At 55.6% G+C, this 16,602-nt stretch overlaps 1 protein-coding gene across 3 annotated transcripts in view; it reads right to left on the bottom strand.

The window, feature by feature from the left end:
• Positions 1–16,602, bottom strand: part of SLC25A13 (solute carrier family 25 member 13) — a 47,510-nt gene that overhangs the window by 15,240 nt on the left and 15,668 nt on the right. For 2 of the 3 annotated variants that reach the window (XM_056800609.1, XM_056800608.1), the window contains exons 3-7: positions 12,738–12,880; positions 7,081–7,196; positions 4,993–5,132; positions 4,537–4,683; positions 3,966–4,101 (exon numbers count right to left, since the gene is read on the bottom strand). In XM_056800609.1, the coding sequence (XP_056656587.1) occupies positions 3,966–4,101; positions 4,537–4,683; positions 4,993–5,132; positions 7,081–7,196; positions 12,738–12,880 (682 nt within the window). Of the gene's footprint in view, positions 1–3,965; positions 4,102–4,536; positions 4,684–4,992; positions 5,133–7,080; positions 7,197–12,737; positions 12,881–16,473; positions 16,586–16,602 lie in introns of those variants that run through there. The other variant, XM_056800610.1, reaches the window with a different exon arrangement.

Raw genomic sequence — 16,602 nt, 5'->3', positions numbered from 1 at the left:
ATGAATAGGCAATTTTTAGATAAAGAAATCAAAACTATTAATAAGCACATAAAAAGTGCTCTAAATCTCTTATAATCAGAGAAATGAAAATCAAAACAACTCTGAGGTACCACCTTACACCTAGCAGATTGGCTAACATGACAGCAAAGGAAAGTAATGAATGCTGGAGGGGATGTGACAAAGTCGAACATTAATGCATTGCTGGTGGAGTTGTGAATGGATCCAACCATTCTGAAGGGCAATCAGGAACTATGCCCAAAGGGTGCTAAAAGACTGTCTGCCCTTTGATCCAGCCATAGCACTGCTCGGTTTGTACCTCAAAGAGATAATAAGGAAAAAGACTTGTACAAGAATATTCATAGCTGCACTCTTTGTGGTGGCAAAAAATTGGAAAATGAGGGGATGCCCATCAATTGGGGAATGGCTGAACAAAGTGTGGTATCTGTTGGTGATGGAATCCTATTGTGCTCAAAGGAATAATGAACTGGAGGGATTCCATGTGAACTGGAACAACCTCCAGGAAGTGATGCAGAGCAAAAGGAGCAGAACCAGGAGAACATTGTACACAGAGACTGATACACTGGCACAATCGAATGTAATGGACTTCTCCATTAGTGGTAATACAATGTCCCTGAACAACCTGCAGGGATCTAGGAGAAAAAACACTATCCACAAGCAGAGGATAAACTGTAGGAGTAAAAATACCGATGAAAAGCAACTGCTTGACTACAGGGGTGGAGGGTATATAACTGAGGAGAGACTCTAAATGAACACTCTAATACAAATACCAACAACATGGAAATGAGTTTGAATCAAGGACACATGTGATATCCAGTGGAACCAGCGCATCAGCTATGGTAGAGGTGGGGGGGTGGGGTGGAGGAAAAGAAAATGATCTTTGTATCCAAATGAATAATGTTTGGAAATGATCAAATAAAATAATGTTCAAATTGAAAAAAAAATAACAATCCTACCTAAACAAATTTACTTATTCAAATGACCTATCAAACTACCAAATGACTTTTTTATAGAATTTTGCTGGGAAAATTGGAAAACAGTACAGGAACAATTAGATTTATTGACATCAACATCTCACACCCTATACCAAGATAAATTCAAAATGGGGAAATGACTTCCATATAAAGAATGAGATCATAAATAAACTAGGTGAACACAGAATAGTACAGTGTACCTGTCAGATCTGTGGGAAAGGAAGGACTTTGAGACCAAGCAAGATATAAGAAGAGAACATGGCAAAATGCAAAATGAATAATTCTGATTATATTAAATTAAAAAGTTTGTGTACAAACAAAACCAATGCAACCAGAATTAGAGGGGAAGAAGCAACAAATTGGGAAAAATGTATAACAAAATTCTCTGACAAGGATCTAATTTCCCAAATTTAAAAGGAACCCAAGTCAAATGTACAAAAAATCAAGCCATTCCCCAACTAACAATTCATCAAAAGACATGAATGGGCAGTTTCCAGATGATGAAACAAAAGCTATCAATAATCACATGAAAGTCTTCTGAATCCCCCAATTAGAGAAATGCACATCAAAAGAACTCTGAAGTATCACCTCACACTTAGTCGACTGGCCAATATGACAGCAAAGGAAAGTAATGAATGCTGGCGGGGATGTGGCAAAATTGGGACACTAACACTGCTGGTGGAGTTGTGAATTGATCCAGCCATTCTGGAGGGCAATTTGGAACTATGCCCAAAGGGTGCTAAAAGACTGTCTGCCCTTTGATCCAGCCATAGCACAGCTGGGTTTATACCCCAAAGAGATAAAAGATGTTTGTACAAAAATATTCATAGCTGTGCTCTTTGTGGTGGCAAAAAAATTGGAAAATGAGGGGGTGTCCCTCGATTGAGAAATGGCTGAACACATTGTGGTATCTGTTGGTGATGGAACATTATTGTGCTCAAAGGAATAATGAACTGGAGGGATTCCATGTGAACTGGAAAGATCTCCAGGAGTTGTACACAGAGACGGATACATTGTAGCACAATTGAATGAAACTGACTTTGCTACTAGTAACAATGCAATGACCCAGGACACTCCCGAAGGACTTAGGAGAAAGAAGGCCTCCACATCCACAGAAAGAACTGGGGGAGCAGAAATGCAGAAGGAAAACATTTGATTTTTCAATTGTTTATTATATGGGGATGTGATTTGGGGGTTTGGTTTTTAAAAGATTACTACAAAAATGAATAATACAGAAATAGGTATTGAGTGATAACAAATATAACCCAGTGTCAGCTCTGGGAGGGGGGAAGGAAAAAAGGGGAGTGAAAGAACATGGAATCATATAAGCATGGAAAAATACTTAAATAAAAAATCACCTATTTTGGAAAAAAACTATTTATCCAATAAGGGACGGTGGAAACAAACTAGAAAACTGTGGCAACTAAATAATAACTTAACCCCAAAGGATGAGAGGACTTGAGAAAAAGTCAAAGAAGCAACGAATCATTTGATGATGAGACAATATACTACACCTACAGGACACAGCAAAAGCAGCAGAGGGAAATGTCTCTCTAAATGCTTATATCAATAAAACAGAAAGGATGGGTCAATGAACTGGCAAGAAAAAGAAGGCATGAAAAATTCCCAAATTGGAAATCCCCAAATCCAAGGTGAGAGCAATAAAACGGAATGTACGAAAAGCAATGACGTAATCAATAAAACAAGGAGTTGGAGGTCGTGAGGAAACCCCAACCAAGTCGAGAGCCCGCTGGCGAATATGATGTAAGAGAAGAAAACCAAATCCTGAGCATGAAAGCCGACCGTCAATGAAGAGGAAATGAAGGCAAGCATTAAGAGACTGCAATTACTGCCAACAAACCTCCCGAGCTAAGTAAAACCGAATCCCTCCAAAGATAAACTGCCTGGACTATGAGAGGAGGAAACAGAATACGGCAACCCATCGAGGGGACCAGATGGATTCACAGGCCTCTTAACCCCCATTGCCTTGGAACAGACACTTAGCGCCAATTCTGAGGGTTCAAAAAATGCCAACAATAGCAATAAGAGAAGAAAAAGAAACTGAAGGAATCAGGATGGGCAAAACCTAGAGACCATTCCCTGAGGCAAGATGAAAATGGACACGTGACGTGGACATAAAAGGAGCAAATGAGAAGAGCTGGGGCCACGCCGGCCATCCAATGTAGGAAGAGGAGAGGAATCGCACGGCGAGATGGGAAATGAGTCACTGGGGTACATACATCAAGCTCAAGCTTTTTGCCAAGAAAACGAATGGGGACAAGATTTGCTCCCTAACGTATACAGAGAACTCTGCTAAGTTTATGCAAGTAAGAGCCATCCTCTAATTGGCACGTGGACAAAGCCAATTTGGGGATGAAGGAATCAAAGGCGTAAGGCCGACCAGAACGGTTCTGAGGTCCCATCTCACGCCTCGAGTCCGAGTGGCTCCAATGACAGGTGGCAGATAAACTAATACATTGTTGGTGGAGCTGCGAACGGAGCGAGTGGCCCTGCTGCTGTGTCTCCCAAGGAGAAGAGAAGCACCGTGCTCTCAGATCGTTCCAGCAGCTCTCTGTGGTGACAAAGACCTGGAAATCAAGGGGGCTCAGCAGGCGGGGAGCGGCTGAACACGCCATGGCACGCAGCTGCCGTGTCACGAGGAGCGCCGCCGCGCACACGGACCGTCGCAAACTTGGAAAGAGCGAAACGTCGTGACATCTGACGAATGGCCGGTGAGCGCCCCTCCGGAGAGGGGAGCCACCCACGGGAAGGCCGGGGGAGCCTGCAGGAAGGAGGGGAAAAGGGGGAGACGCCTGGGGATCGCGGCATAAAGGGAGCAATCCAAAGACCAAGACCACGCTCTGGCCCCAGGGACGCCTTTCTGGGAGGGGAGACTGCAGGCAGACGGGAAGGCGGAGTCGACCCCGACGAGGGGGGCTGACAGGGGAGCCCCGAGTTCTCCTGCACGCTCACCCTTGGTGACCTCGACGTCTTTGCCGGGCCCGGCCAGCGTGTGGTAGATCCTTTTCATGGTCTCCGTGTTGGTGAGGAGAGAATTGAAGCCGTTGAAGTAGGAGAAGCTCACCTGGTGGGACGTGGCACCTCCGACCTGGAGGCAGGGGAGAAGCTGGGCTTGTGCGCGGGCTGCGGAGGCCCCCCGGAGACCGCCGCCGGAGCTCCCGAGGGGGCGCCTGCCCGCGCCCGCACCCCAGGGAGGCCAGTCCTGGCCAGGGGCTGGGACGCGGACCTGGGGCTTGGGGGTAGCTGGGCTCGGAGTCGGGGCTCAGAATTTCGGGGGGAAGCGACGTGGCTCAGTGGATTGAGGGCCAGTCCTGGGTTCGAATCTGGCCTCAGACTCTGCCTGGGAACCCATAGTTAGTATCGATTCTAAGAGGGAAGGTTAACGTGCGGAGACTCAGGGGACGCCCCCAAATGCCCCCCCCCATCCCGCCTTCCTCTCCTCCAGAGCGAGGCGCTGGGGCGAGCCCCCGCGGCGTGCGGAGGGTGCCGGGGCCAAGGGGGCGCCCAGAGGGGCCCTGCTCACCGCCAGCAGGCTCTCCTCCACGAAGGGCGACAAGATGTGGGGGCGGATGGTGACCAGGATGTCGCGGAAGTCTGTGGCCGAGACCCGGCCCCCGTGGGCCTTGTCCCGCTGCATGAAGGCCTGCCTGGCGTGCTCCAGCTGCATCTCCTGAAAAGAGCAGGGCGGGGGACAGCCGGGGAGATGGCGCCCCCTTCAGGGCGGAGCTGCTGGCACACAGCTGGCACCTTCCTCTGACTGGCCGTGGCCGCCGGGGCGAGGAGCCCGGGCAGAACACGGCTCTGCCAGCTGTGCCAGGGCAAAGCCTGCGCCTGCCCCCGGGGCCGTCTCCACGAGCACGGGAAGACCTGTGAGGGGGCCCCGGAGCCGAGGGCTGGTCCTGGGGAAAGAGCCGGGCACAGAGCAGGGCACGGCCTCGGGCCTCCGGTGGGGGTGCGCGAGGAGGGGGAGGGGACTCACCACCAAGAACTGCGTGAACTCGGAGTAAGGGAGCCGCCTCTTCCGCTTCTTCCCAAAATGGAGGTGGATAAACTCGGAGTTCCAGTCAAAGGGGATGTGCTGGTGGGCGGCGGTCTTCTCAAAGACGTGCTTGACGTCCTCTGGAAGAGAGGCAGAGACAGTGAGGCGCCGCCGCCACCGCTGGCACCAGGGAAGCACCTTTCTGAGGACGAGGACGAGGGCCCCAAGAATGAACCGGGGAGCTCCATAGTGGGGGGGAGGCGCGGAGGGGAGGGAAGGGAGGGGCCCACACGGGAAGGGGAGGGACCCACAGTGGACCCAGGGAGGGAATCTGTCCTTCAGGAAGACCTGCAAGGTCTGCCCTGGGGCTGGGAAATCCTCCCCTTAGAAGCATGTCTAAGCACTCGCATGGCACGGCAAGGGGACAGGAGGAAGCCCAGGCTGTGCACAAGGAACTCCCATCCAGAGCGGGGAAAGCCCCTGGACGGCTATCTATGCTCACACACGGGGGACAGAGGCACCCCCATAAGAGCACAGACACACACATGAGCCCAGGGTCACAGGTACACACGAGCACACGTGTGAGCACAAACACATGTATGGACACACATGTGTGCACAGAGACACACATGAGCAGATACACGTGTGAGATCACGTACACACCCAGGCACACATGTGTGAGACCAGGCACACATGTGAACACACAGGCACAAGCATGTGGGCATAGGCATGCATGGGCACACACGTTAAATCCAAGACTAAGAGCAGGTGCAGAGCAGGCTGGAGGGAGTGTCTGGGCTCCCCCTTAAAGAAGTGGCTTTGGGGGAGGCAGCAGCGCGGAGGTGAGAGTGTGGGGACGGCCGCTGTGGAAGGCCCGAAGGCAGGAGACGTGGGCAGCAGGGAGAGGCCGAAGGGGATCGCTGCTGCCAGGACCTAGGTGGGGGGACAACGGGCCATGAAGGCGAGGAGCCGGAGGGAGTGCCCCAATGCCAGCCCCCCACCTGGACCATCTGAGCCCTGAGGAGAGGCTCCAGGAAGGAAGGACCATAGACGGCGCCAGCCCTGGGAAGCCTCCTCTGGGCTCTGTCCTGGGGTAGCCCCGGCCAGGCAACTCTGCTAGAGGCCAGTTCGCCTCCCTCAGGAGGAGGCCCAGATGTCGGTCCGGGATGGAGAGCCTGAGCCTGGGGCAAGGGCGGCATTCACTAGAGCCCCAAGGCCGCCCCCAGGAAACACATCTGTGTGAGAACAAGAGAAGGGCTGTGACACGTGGGGGAGCTGCATTCAGGGAAGGCATCTCCAGCCCAAGGGAAGGCACAGGGGCCCGTTAGGGGCTGCAAAGACCCCGAAGGAAGGGCGCCTGGGCGAGGGCACAACCCCTCCCCCCGAGCCCTGGTGGCGAGAGTCCACCCGAGGGTGCCGCCCCAGATGGGACAGCCGGAGGAGGACTCCTGGGCACACTGCCAATGGGGCGAGGGCCGGCCGAGGCTCCCTCCAGAGGCTGGAGCACACAGCACAGTGGGGCCAGCCTCCAAAGGGAGGGCAAGAGGTAGAGATGGGGTTTCCCGGGAGTCCAGCAAGGGCCGTGGCAAGGGGCACGGGAGGGAACTGGCAAAGAAGGTCCGCAAGTAGAGGAGGAGGATGGGGGCTGGTGAGCTGCCAGGCAAGCCTGAGGAATGGGCAGCAAAGGGGGAGGGAAGTGCCCTCTAGGCAGTCCTGGCTCTCAGGGTCCCCTCAGCAAGGCTGCCCGCCCTGGGAGGCAGCTGGGCACAGTGGAGGGGCTCGACACAGTGACAGCGAGCAGTCGTGGGGGCGGCTGGGGGGCTCAGCAGACAGAGAGCGCAGCAGGCCTGGAGATGGAAGCCCCAGGAGAGTCACCCGACCTCCACTTGCTGGCCCTTCCAGCTCTTCTGCCTTGGGACGGATCCTTGGCCTGACTCTAAGGGGAGGCCCGGGGCTGAAGGGAAGGAAGAGAGAGGAAGGGAGGCAGGGGAGGGCCAAGGAAAGGCCACTGGACTAGGGGGGCTTGTCGGAGCCCAGAGGCCACAGACGAGAGCGAGGGTGGGCGGGCGGCGCTGGGCCTGGCCTTACCAAAGGTCACTTCTCCAGCTCCGGCTTTGTCAAACAGCTGGAAGGCTACCACGAATGTGGCGTCCGGGGCACACAGGACAGATTCGAATGCTATAAACTCCTGGAAGTTGATCAGCCTGCAGGAGAAGAGGACACACAAGATAGTTGGCAACCACGCAGGGAGGCCCTGCCCACCCACACAGACACACACACATGTGCACACGTGCCCTACTGAGGACTTCCCACCCCCTCAGTGTCCTTCCATTTGGGGCTGCCATCAGCCTGGCTCGATTGGTTCCTCTGCGGGGCACCCTCTGCCCCGCCTGGCCCAGCAGCACTGAGATCCTCCCTCCTCCAGCACGAAGCAGAACTTCAGAAAGGGAACAGAGCTCCTCAGAGCCCCGGGTCTTCTCCTCATTATCACGGCCAAATGGGGACCAAGCCTGTGCAGGGAGGGCTCCTCCGTCATCAGGCCGGGCCTGGGCCTGGGGTGGATGGAGTTCGGAAGGAGGAAGCCCTCCGTGATTGGCAGGATCCAGGCTCCAGTTCTTCTCATCCAGAGCTGGAGGCTCAGTCCCAGAATCCACAGCTGACAGCGACTGTTTCTGAGCAGTCTACTAGAACTCCAACGAGGGCAAGTCCATGGGTGTGCTGCTCCAACCCAAATCTGGGAGACAGGAACTTACGGAGCTGAGACTGGGAGGCGGCCATCCATCTTTCCACAGAACCAGACTGCTCTGGAGGCACAGAAAGCTTGCAGGTCCCCGGCCCAACTCATTGCTGGGATAGCTGACTAACAGAACATCAGATTCCCCAAGAAAGAGGCCCCAGAGTGGGCTACCACCAGTTTATAGTCACGTTCTAACACGAAGTCTGAAAATAGGAAGCAGGCCAAGAGCGAGGGAGAAAATGGGAAGCCACGAGACCCAGGAAATTCTAAAATGCAGATCCCAAAGCAAAGTGGCACAGAAAGACCTACCTACCAATCTGCCTGAATGGAAGCTCCCACGAAGAGCAGAGACAAATCCAGAGATTCTGGGGCCAAGAAAAAAGGCTGCTTGCAGTCCAAAACCCCGGGCAGGGCCACCCAAGCAACCAGCGCCCCAAAAAGGCCTGGAGAGCCTGGCAGACCACATTCCAGAAGGCAAAGGAAACTGGCTTCCGATAATAACGGCCAACATTTCTGTGGCACCCACTATAGGCCACAGTGAGGAGCTCTTGACAACTTTCTCTCATTTGACCCTCTCGTTATCCCCATTTTACAGGCTGGCCGTCAGGTGATTCTTCCAGGTCACACAGTGAGTGTCCCCAAGGGACAAAGCAGGATAAATAAACCGCTTCCATTCCAATAGATGGAGAGATGATCCTTGTCTCCTCTGAACGCTATCATCAGGCAGAGCGCCTCCAAGTCCTTTTATTCTGTTTGGGTAACTTTAAAAGAATGGGAAGGGGAGAGCGAGGTGGTTCAGGGCAGAGAGAGCTGGGAGGTCCCGAGTTCAAGTCTAGCCACAGGGACTTCCCAGCCATGTGACCCTGGACAAGTCACTTATCCCCAACTGTCTAGCCCTCACTGCTCTTCTGCCTTGGAGCGACTGATACTTAGTAAGGATTCTAAGAGATGATAAGGGTTAAGAGAGAGAGAGAGAGAGAGAGAGAGAAAGAGAGAGAGAGGGAGAGAGAGGGGGAGAGAGGGGAGGGAGAGGAGGAGGAAAGAGGCGTGAAGGGGGCAGCCGGCTCTCTCCCAAGCGGCCAAAGGGAGAAGAATGCAGGCCCGCAGACCCAGACGCAGATGCACACACAGACGCAGACACGCACACACATGCAGACACAGACACACACATGCAGACGCACACAGATGCAGACGCACACACACAGATGCACACACACACATACACAGATGCACACACACAGACATACACAGATGCACACACACAGATGCGCATGCACACACAGATGCAGACACACACATGCAGACACACACAGACGTGCGCACATGCACAGATACACAGACACACACACACACAGATGCACAGACACACACAGATGCAGACACACACAGATGCACACAGATGCGCACGCACACACAGATGCAGACACACACACAGACGCACACACAGACGTACAGATGCTGACACACACACAGACGTGCGCACATGCACAGACACACACAGATGCAGACACACACACAGACGCACACACAGACGTACAGATGCTGACACACACACAGACGTGCGCACATGCACAGACACACACAGATGCAGACACACACAGATGCTGACACACAGATGCAGACACACACAGACGTGCGCACATGCACAGATACACAGACGCACATAGACACACACAGACGCACACACAGACATACAGATGCTGAAACAGATGCAGACACACACACAGACGTGCGCACATGCACGGACACACACAGATGCACAGACACACAGACGTGTGCAGACACACAGACACACATGCAGACAGATGCACACACACAGACGCACACACACAGAAGCACACAGACACAGATGCACACACAGATGCAGACGCACACACAGACATACAGATGCAGACACACAGATGCTGACACATACACAGACGTGCGCACATGCACAGACACACACAGATGCTGACACACAGATGCAGACACACACAGACGTGCGCACATGCACAGATACACAGACACACACACAGATGCACAGACACACACACAGACATGCGCAGACACACAGACACACATGCAGACAGACGCACACACAGAAGCACACAGACACAGACGCACACACAGATGCGCACACACACACAGACGCACATAGACACACACAGACGCACACACAGACATACAGATGCTGACACAGATGCAGACACACACAGACGTGCGCACATGCACGGACACACACAGATGCACAGACACACAGACGTGTGCAGACACACAGACACACATGCAGACAGATGCACACACACAGATGCACAGACACACAGACGTGCGCACATGCACAGACACACACAGACGCGCACACACACATGCACACACACAGACGTGCACACATGCAGACACACACAGATGCACACAGACGCGCACACACACATGCACACAGACACACACACAGACGTGTGCACACACATGCACACACAGACTTCTCATCAAGCCACAGACACCAGTGGTGGGGTCCTAAGGAGACCTTCCACTGGCCAGAAGAGGATCCCGAGCCTGCTCTCGCCTGGGGAACGTGGGAAGGAGAAAAGGCAGCGAGTTCTGGCGCGCCACAGCCAAAGAGCGCTCCCAGCCCGGAAAGCAGCCTGGCCTCCAGAAGTTGTTCGTCCTTCGTTGTCCAAGAGGGCCGATGACAGCCTGCGGCAGCCGGAGAGCGGGGCACGGCGGCCCAGGGCCAGGAGCCCCGTCTCCAGGTTTCCCTCAACAACGTGCCGCCCGTCCTGGGAGCCGCACCCACATCCCTCCCTTCACTCGGGTCAGTGTTCCCGTGTGCTCGGCCCCAGCACTCCGTCTGTCTTCCAGGGACGCTCTCCCTCTCTCCCGGCTCCCTTCGAGCCTCAGCTCAGGTCCCACCTTCTGCAAGAGGCCTTGGACGATGGCCCAAACGCGCTTCTTCGATCCCTGCGTGCTGCGATGCCTGGAGGGCAGGCAGAGCTCGGCATGCCGCAGGCACTTGAGTCATGTTTGCTGACAAGCACAAGCTTGCGAGGGATGCAGCCAGTGGATGGAGGGGGGGGGCATGGTAGCAGGAGCTTCTCTTTCTGGAACCAGAAGGAAAGTGCACCCGTGGGTGCCAAGGTGTCTCCCTTCTCTCACTGCTCCTCAGGGAGGAGAGCCTCTGGGCACCCGCCGAAGGGCCAAGCCAAAAGCAGGGGCCCCGGCACTGACCTGGCAGCAGAGCAGGGCCGTGAGGAGCGAGAAGCCCAGGGGCTCCCATCCAGCTGTGAGCTTTGGGGTCCTGAAGGGGACCCCCCAATGATGACGCCCCTCCCCCCGAGGCACCTGTCCTCAGAGGACGCTGTGGGCCCCTCCAGACTTCAGCAGTCAACTATTGGCCACCCCCAAAGGAAGGAGGTCAGTCAGGCATCTGGAGAGATCATGGATTCCCCGAGAACGGCTAATGAGGGTTTTGTTTTGGTGGCTTCATTTGAAAGCTTGATGGCGGGTTAGAAATCCGGGTTCCCTCAGGACTGCTGGAAGGCTCCCCGGCCCGACTCCGTCTGACCTTCGGCTCATGGCTCTCCGGCCGGCCTGTGGCGCTCGTGGGCGTGGAGCTCCCCACAATACATGACTGACGCTCTGAGCAGCGCCTGGACTTCCTTCGCACGCCCTCAGGGGAAAGCGGATCCAGAAAAGAGCCCAGCAGTGAGCTGCCCTGGGATTGAGAGCACAGGCTTTTCCTCCCGAGGAACTCGGCATCGGCAGCGCATGGGGCGCACTCTGCTTCCTCAGCGGCCCCTGCAAGCCGGGAAGGGCAGAAAACTGGAGTTCAGTGACTTGCCCAGGGTCACCTGGAAGGGTCTGAGGCCAGAAGAGAACCCAGGGCCCTGGCTCCAGGACAGGCTCTGCCCCAGGCAAACTAATTTAAAATAAAGTGAAAAGCCGACATCCTTTCCTGTGGGACTCGCTGAGAGAGGCAGGCCTAGGTGAGGAGTCAAGAATCCCCTGGAGAAGAGGCTCCACGGAGGAGGAAAAGGGCCCAGAACGGCTCCTTCCTCATGTGGCAGCGAGCTGGGCGCTGGTCAGGAGCTCCTGACTGGGATGCTGCCACAGGGGCTTTCCTGGCTCCGCCTGCTCCTTCTCAAGATCATTTTACAGATGAGGAAACGGAGGCCAACTGGGTGAAGTGACTTAACCAGGATGACAGTCAGGAACTGGGTGAGGCCGGATTGGAACTCAGGTCCTCCCGACTCTACGCCAGGCTTCCTATCCAGTGTATCTCCAAAGAGGCCCGAGCTGGGATTCCGTGGAAGGCTCACGAGGACGGATGCCGAGCGAAGCGAGCAGAAGCCAAGAACGGGGCGTACAGGGGCAGCTATCAGCCATGAGGCTGCCAAAGGCCTCGGGAGCCGAGGACGGGAGCAACCGGGCAAGCGTCGGATCCGCCACTGTCGGGGGAAGGCCCGACGCCCCTTGGTGTCCCCTGGCCACCCGCGATCCCAGGCCTCGGCTTCTCGCTCTGCCGCTTTGCCCTGAAGACGCAGAGGAAGGAAGGGCAGAGGCCCGGCCTGCTCCGGGGCCTCGACGTCGGGGCACGTCCAGAGGCAGCAGAGAGGGCCCGGCAGCGGCCAAAGGGACTCCGGGAAGAGGCTGCCGGGCTTCCTGTCGTCGGCCTCTGCGCCCTTGGCTGAGAGCTGCCCAGGAGGGAAGGGCGACGGCTGAGCCAACGTCTCTCCTTCGGGCCCCGGGAGCGGACAGTTGGGGAAGTCGAGGCAGCTGCGGGGGGGGGGGGGTGTGTGGAGGCGGAAGGCTTGGGGCATCCGTGACAGGCTGAGAACACGGCGAGAAGCGGCACCGGCCCCGACTCTGGCCGGAGGGGGAGCCTCCAGGGGAGGGGAGGGCCGGGGGCTGAACTGCAAGATGGCGGCCCCTGGGGACTGTCCCTCCAGCCCCCAAAAGGATCCTGCCACGGAGGGCCCAGCTGCAGGGAGACTCTGGCCCGCCCCCACCTGTGGCTTCCCGCTGGACATACCCATCCTTGGTCTGGTCCACCACCCCGCCCAGCAGCTGCAGAGACTCGGGGCTGGGCTGACAACCTCCAAAGATGTTCAGGAACCGGCAGAGAAAGTCTTCCGGAGACATGAAAAACTCGCCGTCTTTCTCGATGCTGGCATACTGTGGAGAGAGAACACACACGTGTGCTCAGCCGGCAGCGGAGCCGGCACGTCCTGGGGGCAAGCCTGGCCTGGCGGGGGCCAGAGAAGAGAGTGTTGGGGGGGTAAGGACGGGGGCCCCTCCCTGGACTCTGCGCCCCGAGGATCGAGGAGCCAATGAGCAAGTCGGGAGCTGTCACGTCCTCTGGATGCCCGGGCGAGGATGGCCCCTGAGCCCTCACACACGCTAGGCCCAAACCCTGAAGGCAGGCTCGTGCTGCTCCTCCCCGCCTTTGCTAAGGCAGCTTCGGCGAGAGCCGCGCGTCTGGTGGACGTCCGGCCACCCTCCCAGGGCCTCGAGCCCGCCTGTGGCTTCCCTCCCCAGCACAGCTGCCTGACTTCACCCTGCTGGCCCCGACGAGCTATTCCAGGGCTGGTCTGGGAAGAAGAGCCGGGCCGAAGCGGTGGGGCGACTGACTCGCCCCTCATCCCTCTGTGGGGAACTCGCTCCCTTCCGCAGCGAAACACTCCGGGAAAAGCAAGAACAGGAGGTGGCTGGAGCTGGCCCTGCGCAAGCACCAAGCATCCGCCGCTCCCTCCCGTTCCTGTCTCTCCGCAGGTTAACAGTCAAAGGAAGCCGATGCCAGGCCACGAGGGGCCGAGGGTTCGCCTTGGGGCCCCGCTGAGCCCAGGCCAGGGTGAGCCGACTCTAGACGGAGTGGGACGGCGCGGAGGCCTCTCCTCCTCCGAGGTGCCACGTCTTCTGGGCCACTGAAGCCAGGGACGAGGGCTAGCAGCTGCTCTCCTCAAGCAGCCCCCCGAAGCTTCTCTTCCTTCCCCCCGCGATCTCCTCCGCCTCTGGGAGGCGAGGCAAGGCCAGCGGCCTCTGTCTGCTTCCTTCCCCAAGACCGAGCGTCCACTGTCCCCACGGAGCCCCCAAACTCTTGGAGAGACTGAGCACTTATTTGGTGCCGACTTTATGCAAGGCTGGGCTTCCATGCAGTGGGAAAAGGCCGTGCGTTAAAGGGAGCGGAAGGAGGAGGGGGAAGCTGTCAGGGAGTGAAGCCAGCTTGGGTGCAGCCCAGCGGGCGATCCCTGGAGGAAGCGGGAGGGCTGGGCTAGGGTAGAGAAAGAGAGCCGTCTCCGTCCTCCGCTCCTCCAGGCTTGGCATCTGCCTTCCGACCAAGGGCCAGAGCTGCCCAAGCAACAGTCACCAAGAATCTCCCGCATGATGCCGCCGACCCCGTGCAGGACGGTGACCAATTCTGAAGAGGACCTGAACGTGGGAGAACAAAATGCCACTCGCACGCCAAGACCTCTGGCGACACCTTGTAGGATGAAAAGAGCGCGTCTGGGCGGCGCCCCAAGGCATTAGGCGGAGAGAGCGCGCGCGGCGCTTGTCAACACGGTGCAAGCGTCAGACGAGACTGCTGTGGAGCGGGAGGCCCTCCAGGTGCCCCTGCTTGGGGCGATCACGCTCGCCGCGCCACGTCCCAAGACACCGTGCAGCCTTCGGGAGAGACCTGAAGTGAATTAGAGCCTGGCCTGACCATCCACACAGGAAACACCCAACGGAGGACAGACGCCAGCTGCCTAGATTTCAACAGGCATCTAAATGGACGTGCCTTAGAGCCGACATTCCCATGAGTCCATGACAGAGCCGGCTGGAGAGCTCTGGGGAGGTCACAAAGGCCCATTCTTGACCCCAAATTTGCTTTCCATAATGTCCAACGCCCACCTCTTCAACAGAAACATTTCACCGGGGTTGCTGTACCGTCAGGAGACTGGAGTCCAGTTCTCCTGCCTCTCCAAAGCCAATGGTCTTTGGGTGCTCCATGAGGAGACTGAACCCCACAACCTCACATCCTCAAAGCAGAGGGCGATGGAGAAGATGATGGTGGCTCTGAGCAGGCTGAGGACAGAGGACACCATCAAAGAACTGTGTGACAGGGACAGTCACAGGGCAAGAATGAGGGGTGACCAAAGAGATGACAGGGGGAAAGCCTTGTAAAATAGTAGAAACACCTAAGAAAAACAAAGAATGGGGGGGAGCAGAAAAGGGCCCAGGACTGCTGGCAGACCCCAACAGGAAGGCCTAAAATTGGAGTCGTGGGCACCATCAGAACCAACATCCCAATCTACTGGACCACAGAGCCAGTGGCAGAGTGGTCTGTGTGTATTTCTTTTGCTCTCATCTCTAGAACGTGAGCCCCTCAAGGACAGGGACAGCTATTCTTCTGCCTTTGAATTTCAAGCGAGAATCCTTTGAAAACTGTCTGCCCTTTGATCCAGCCATAGCACTGCTGGGTTTGTACCCCAAAGAGATAATAAGGAAAAAGACTTGTACAAGAACATTCATAGCTGTGTGCTTTGTGGTGGCAAAAAACTGGAAAATGAGGGGCTGCCCTTCCATTGGGGAATGGCTGAACAAATTGTAGTATCTGATGGTGATGGAATACGATTAGGCTCAAAGGAATGATGAGCTGGAGGGATTCCACGTGAACTGGAACGACCTCCTGGAACTGATGAACTGGAACTGATGCAGTGAGAGGAGCAGAACCAGGAGAACATTGTACATAGAGATGGATACATTGTAGCACAATTGAATGTAACTGACTTTGCTACTAGTAACAATGCAATGACCCAGGACAATCCTGAGGGACTTAAAAGAATGTATCCACATCCAGAGGAAAGAACTGTGGGAGCCGAAAGAGAAAACAACTGCCTGATCACATGGGTTGAGGGGATATGACTGGGGATGGACACACTCTAAACGATTACCCTGGTTCAATTATCAATAATATGGAAATAGGTCTTGATCAAAGACACATGTAAAACCCAGTGGAATTGCTTGTTGGCTATGGGGGGGAGGAGGGAAGGGAAAGAACATGAATCACATAACCATGGAAAAATTCTCTTAATTAATCAATAAAATTTAAAAAGAGAAACCTTTGAGATTCCTTCACAGAAGCCTAGAATTAGAAAAGAATCCAGGTTCCAAAGTCCACCCCTTCCTCCCAAACATCACCAAAAAAGGGGGGAACCACAGAAGCTCGGGGAACACCTTTGCCCCCATCCTGCCTCCTTGCCAAGAGGTCCAACAGCCAAGAGCATCAGCAGAGTACCAACTAGTGATGACTAGCCGTCCACAGCCATGAACATGGCGACATTAAACAGGGGGCAGAAGTGGACAAAGAATGGAAAGCCATGATGTCTGTCACCCAACAAGCTCCAGCAGTTGTTTGTTTCCCCAAGGCAGTCCATTCCACTCTGGAATATGTCTGAATGGTAGCAAACTTCCCTCTACCCTCCCCCCCCCCTTCCCCTTTAGTCCTAGTTCTGCAGACCGGGGACAAAGGGAAGAAACCAAGTGCCCTTCCAAATGACAGTCCCCCAAACTCTTGAAGACAGCTACCCTGCATCTAGAACTGAGCATTCCTGGCTCTTCCCACCTCTTCCCAGATGGCCAATACAAGAGGCCCTGTGTGGTCCTGGCTGCCCTTCCCTGAACATTCTCTCTCATTTGCCGATGCCCCTCCTAAGATGTCATCCCCAGAATAGAACACAATATTCCAGATGTGGCCAGTCTTGGGCAGAGAACAGAGGGAGCCTTACCTCATTCCTGGGATCAGTGCCTCTCAAAGCACATTAGGACAGTCCTGGCTCTCCTCTTGGCTGCCTTCCCCAGCTCTTCTGGCCAGTACTCTTCTCTCCTTACTCCAACAACCTGAAGCAAACAGACTC

Source organism: Monodelphis domestica, chromosome 5, assembly GCF_027887165.1.
Source record: "Monodelphis domestica isolate mMonDom1 chromosome 5, mMonDom1.pri, whole genome shotgun sequence".
In the NCBI taxonomy this organism is placed as follows: Eukaryota; Metazoa; Chordata; class Mammalia; order Didelphimorphia; family Didelphidae; genus Monodelphis; species Monodelphis domestica.
The sequence above is the reverse complement of the archived record's forward strand: the minus strand, read 5'-3'. Positions and strand labels throughout refer to the sequence as shown.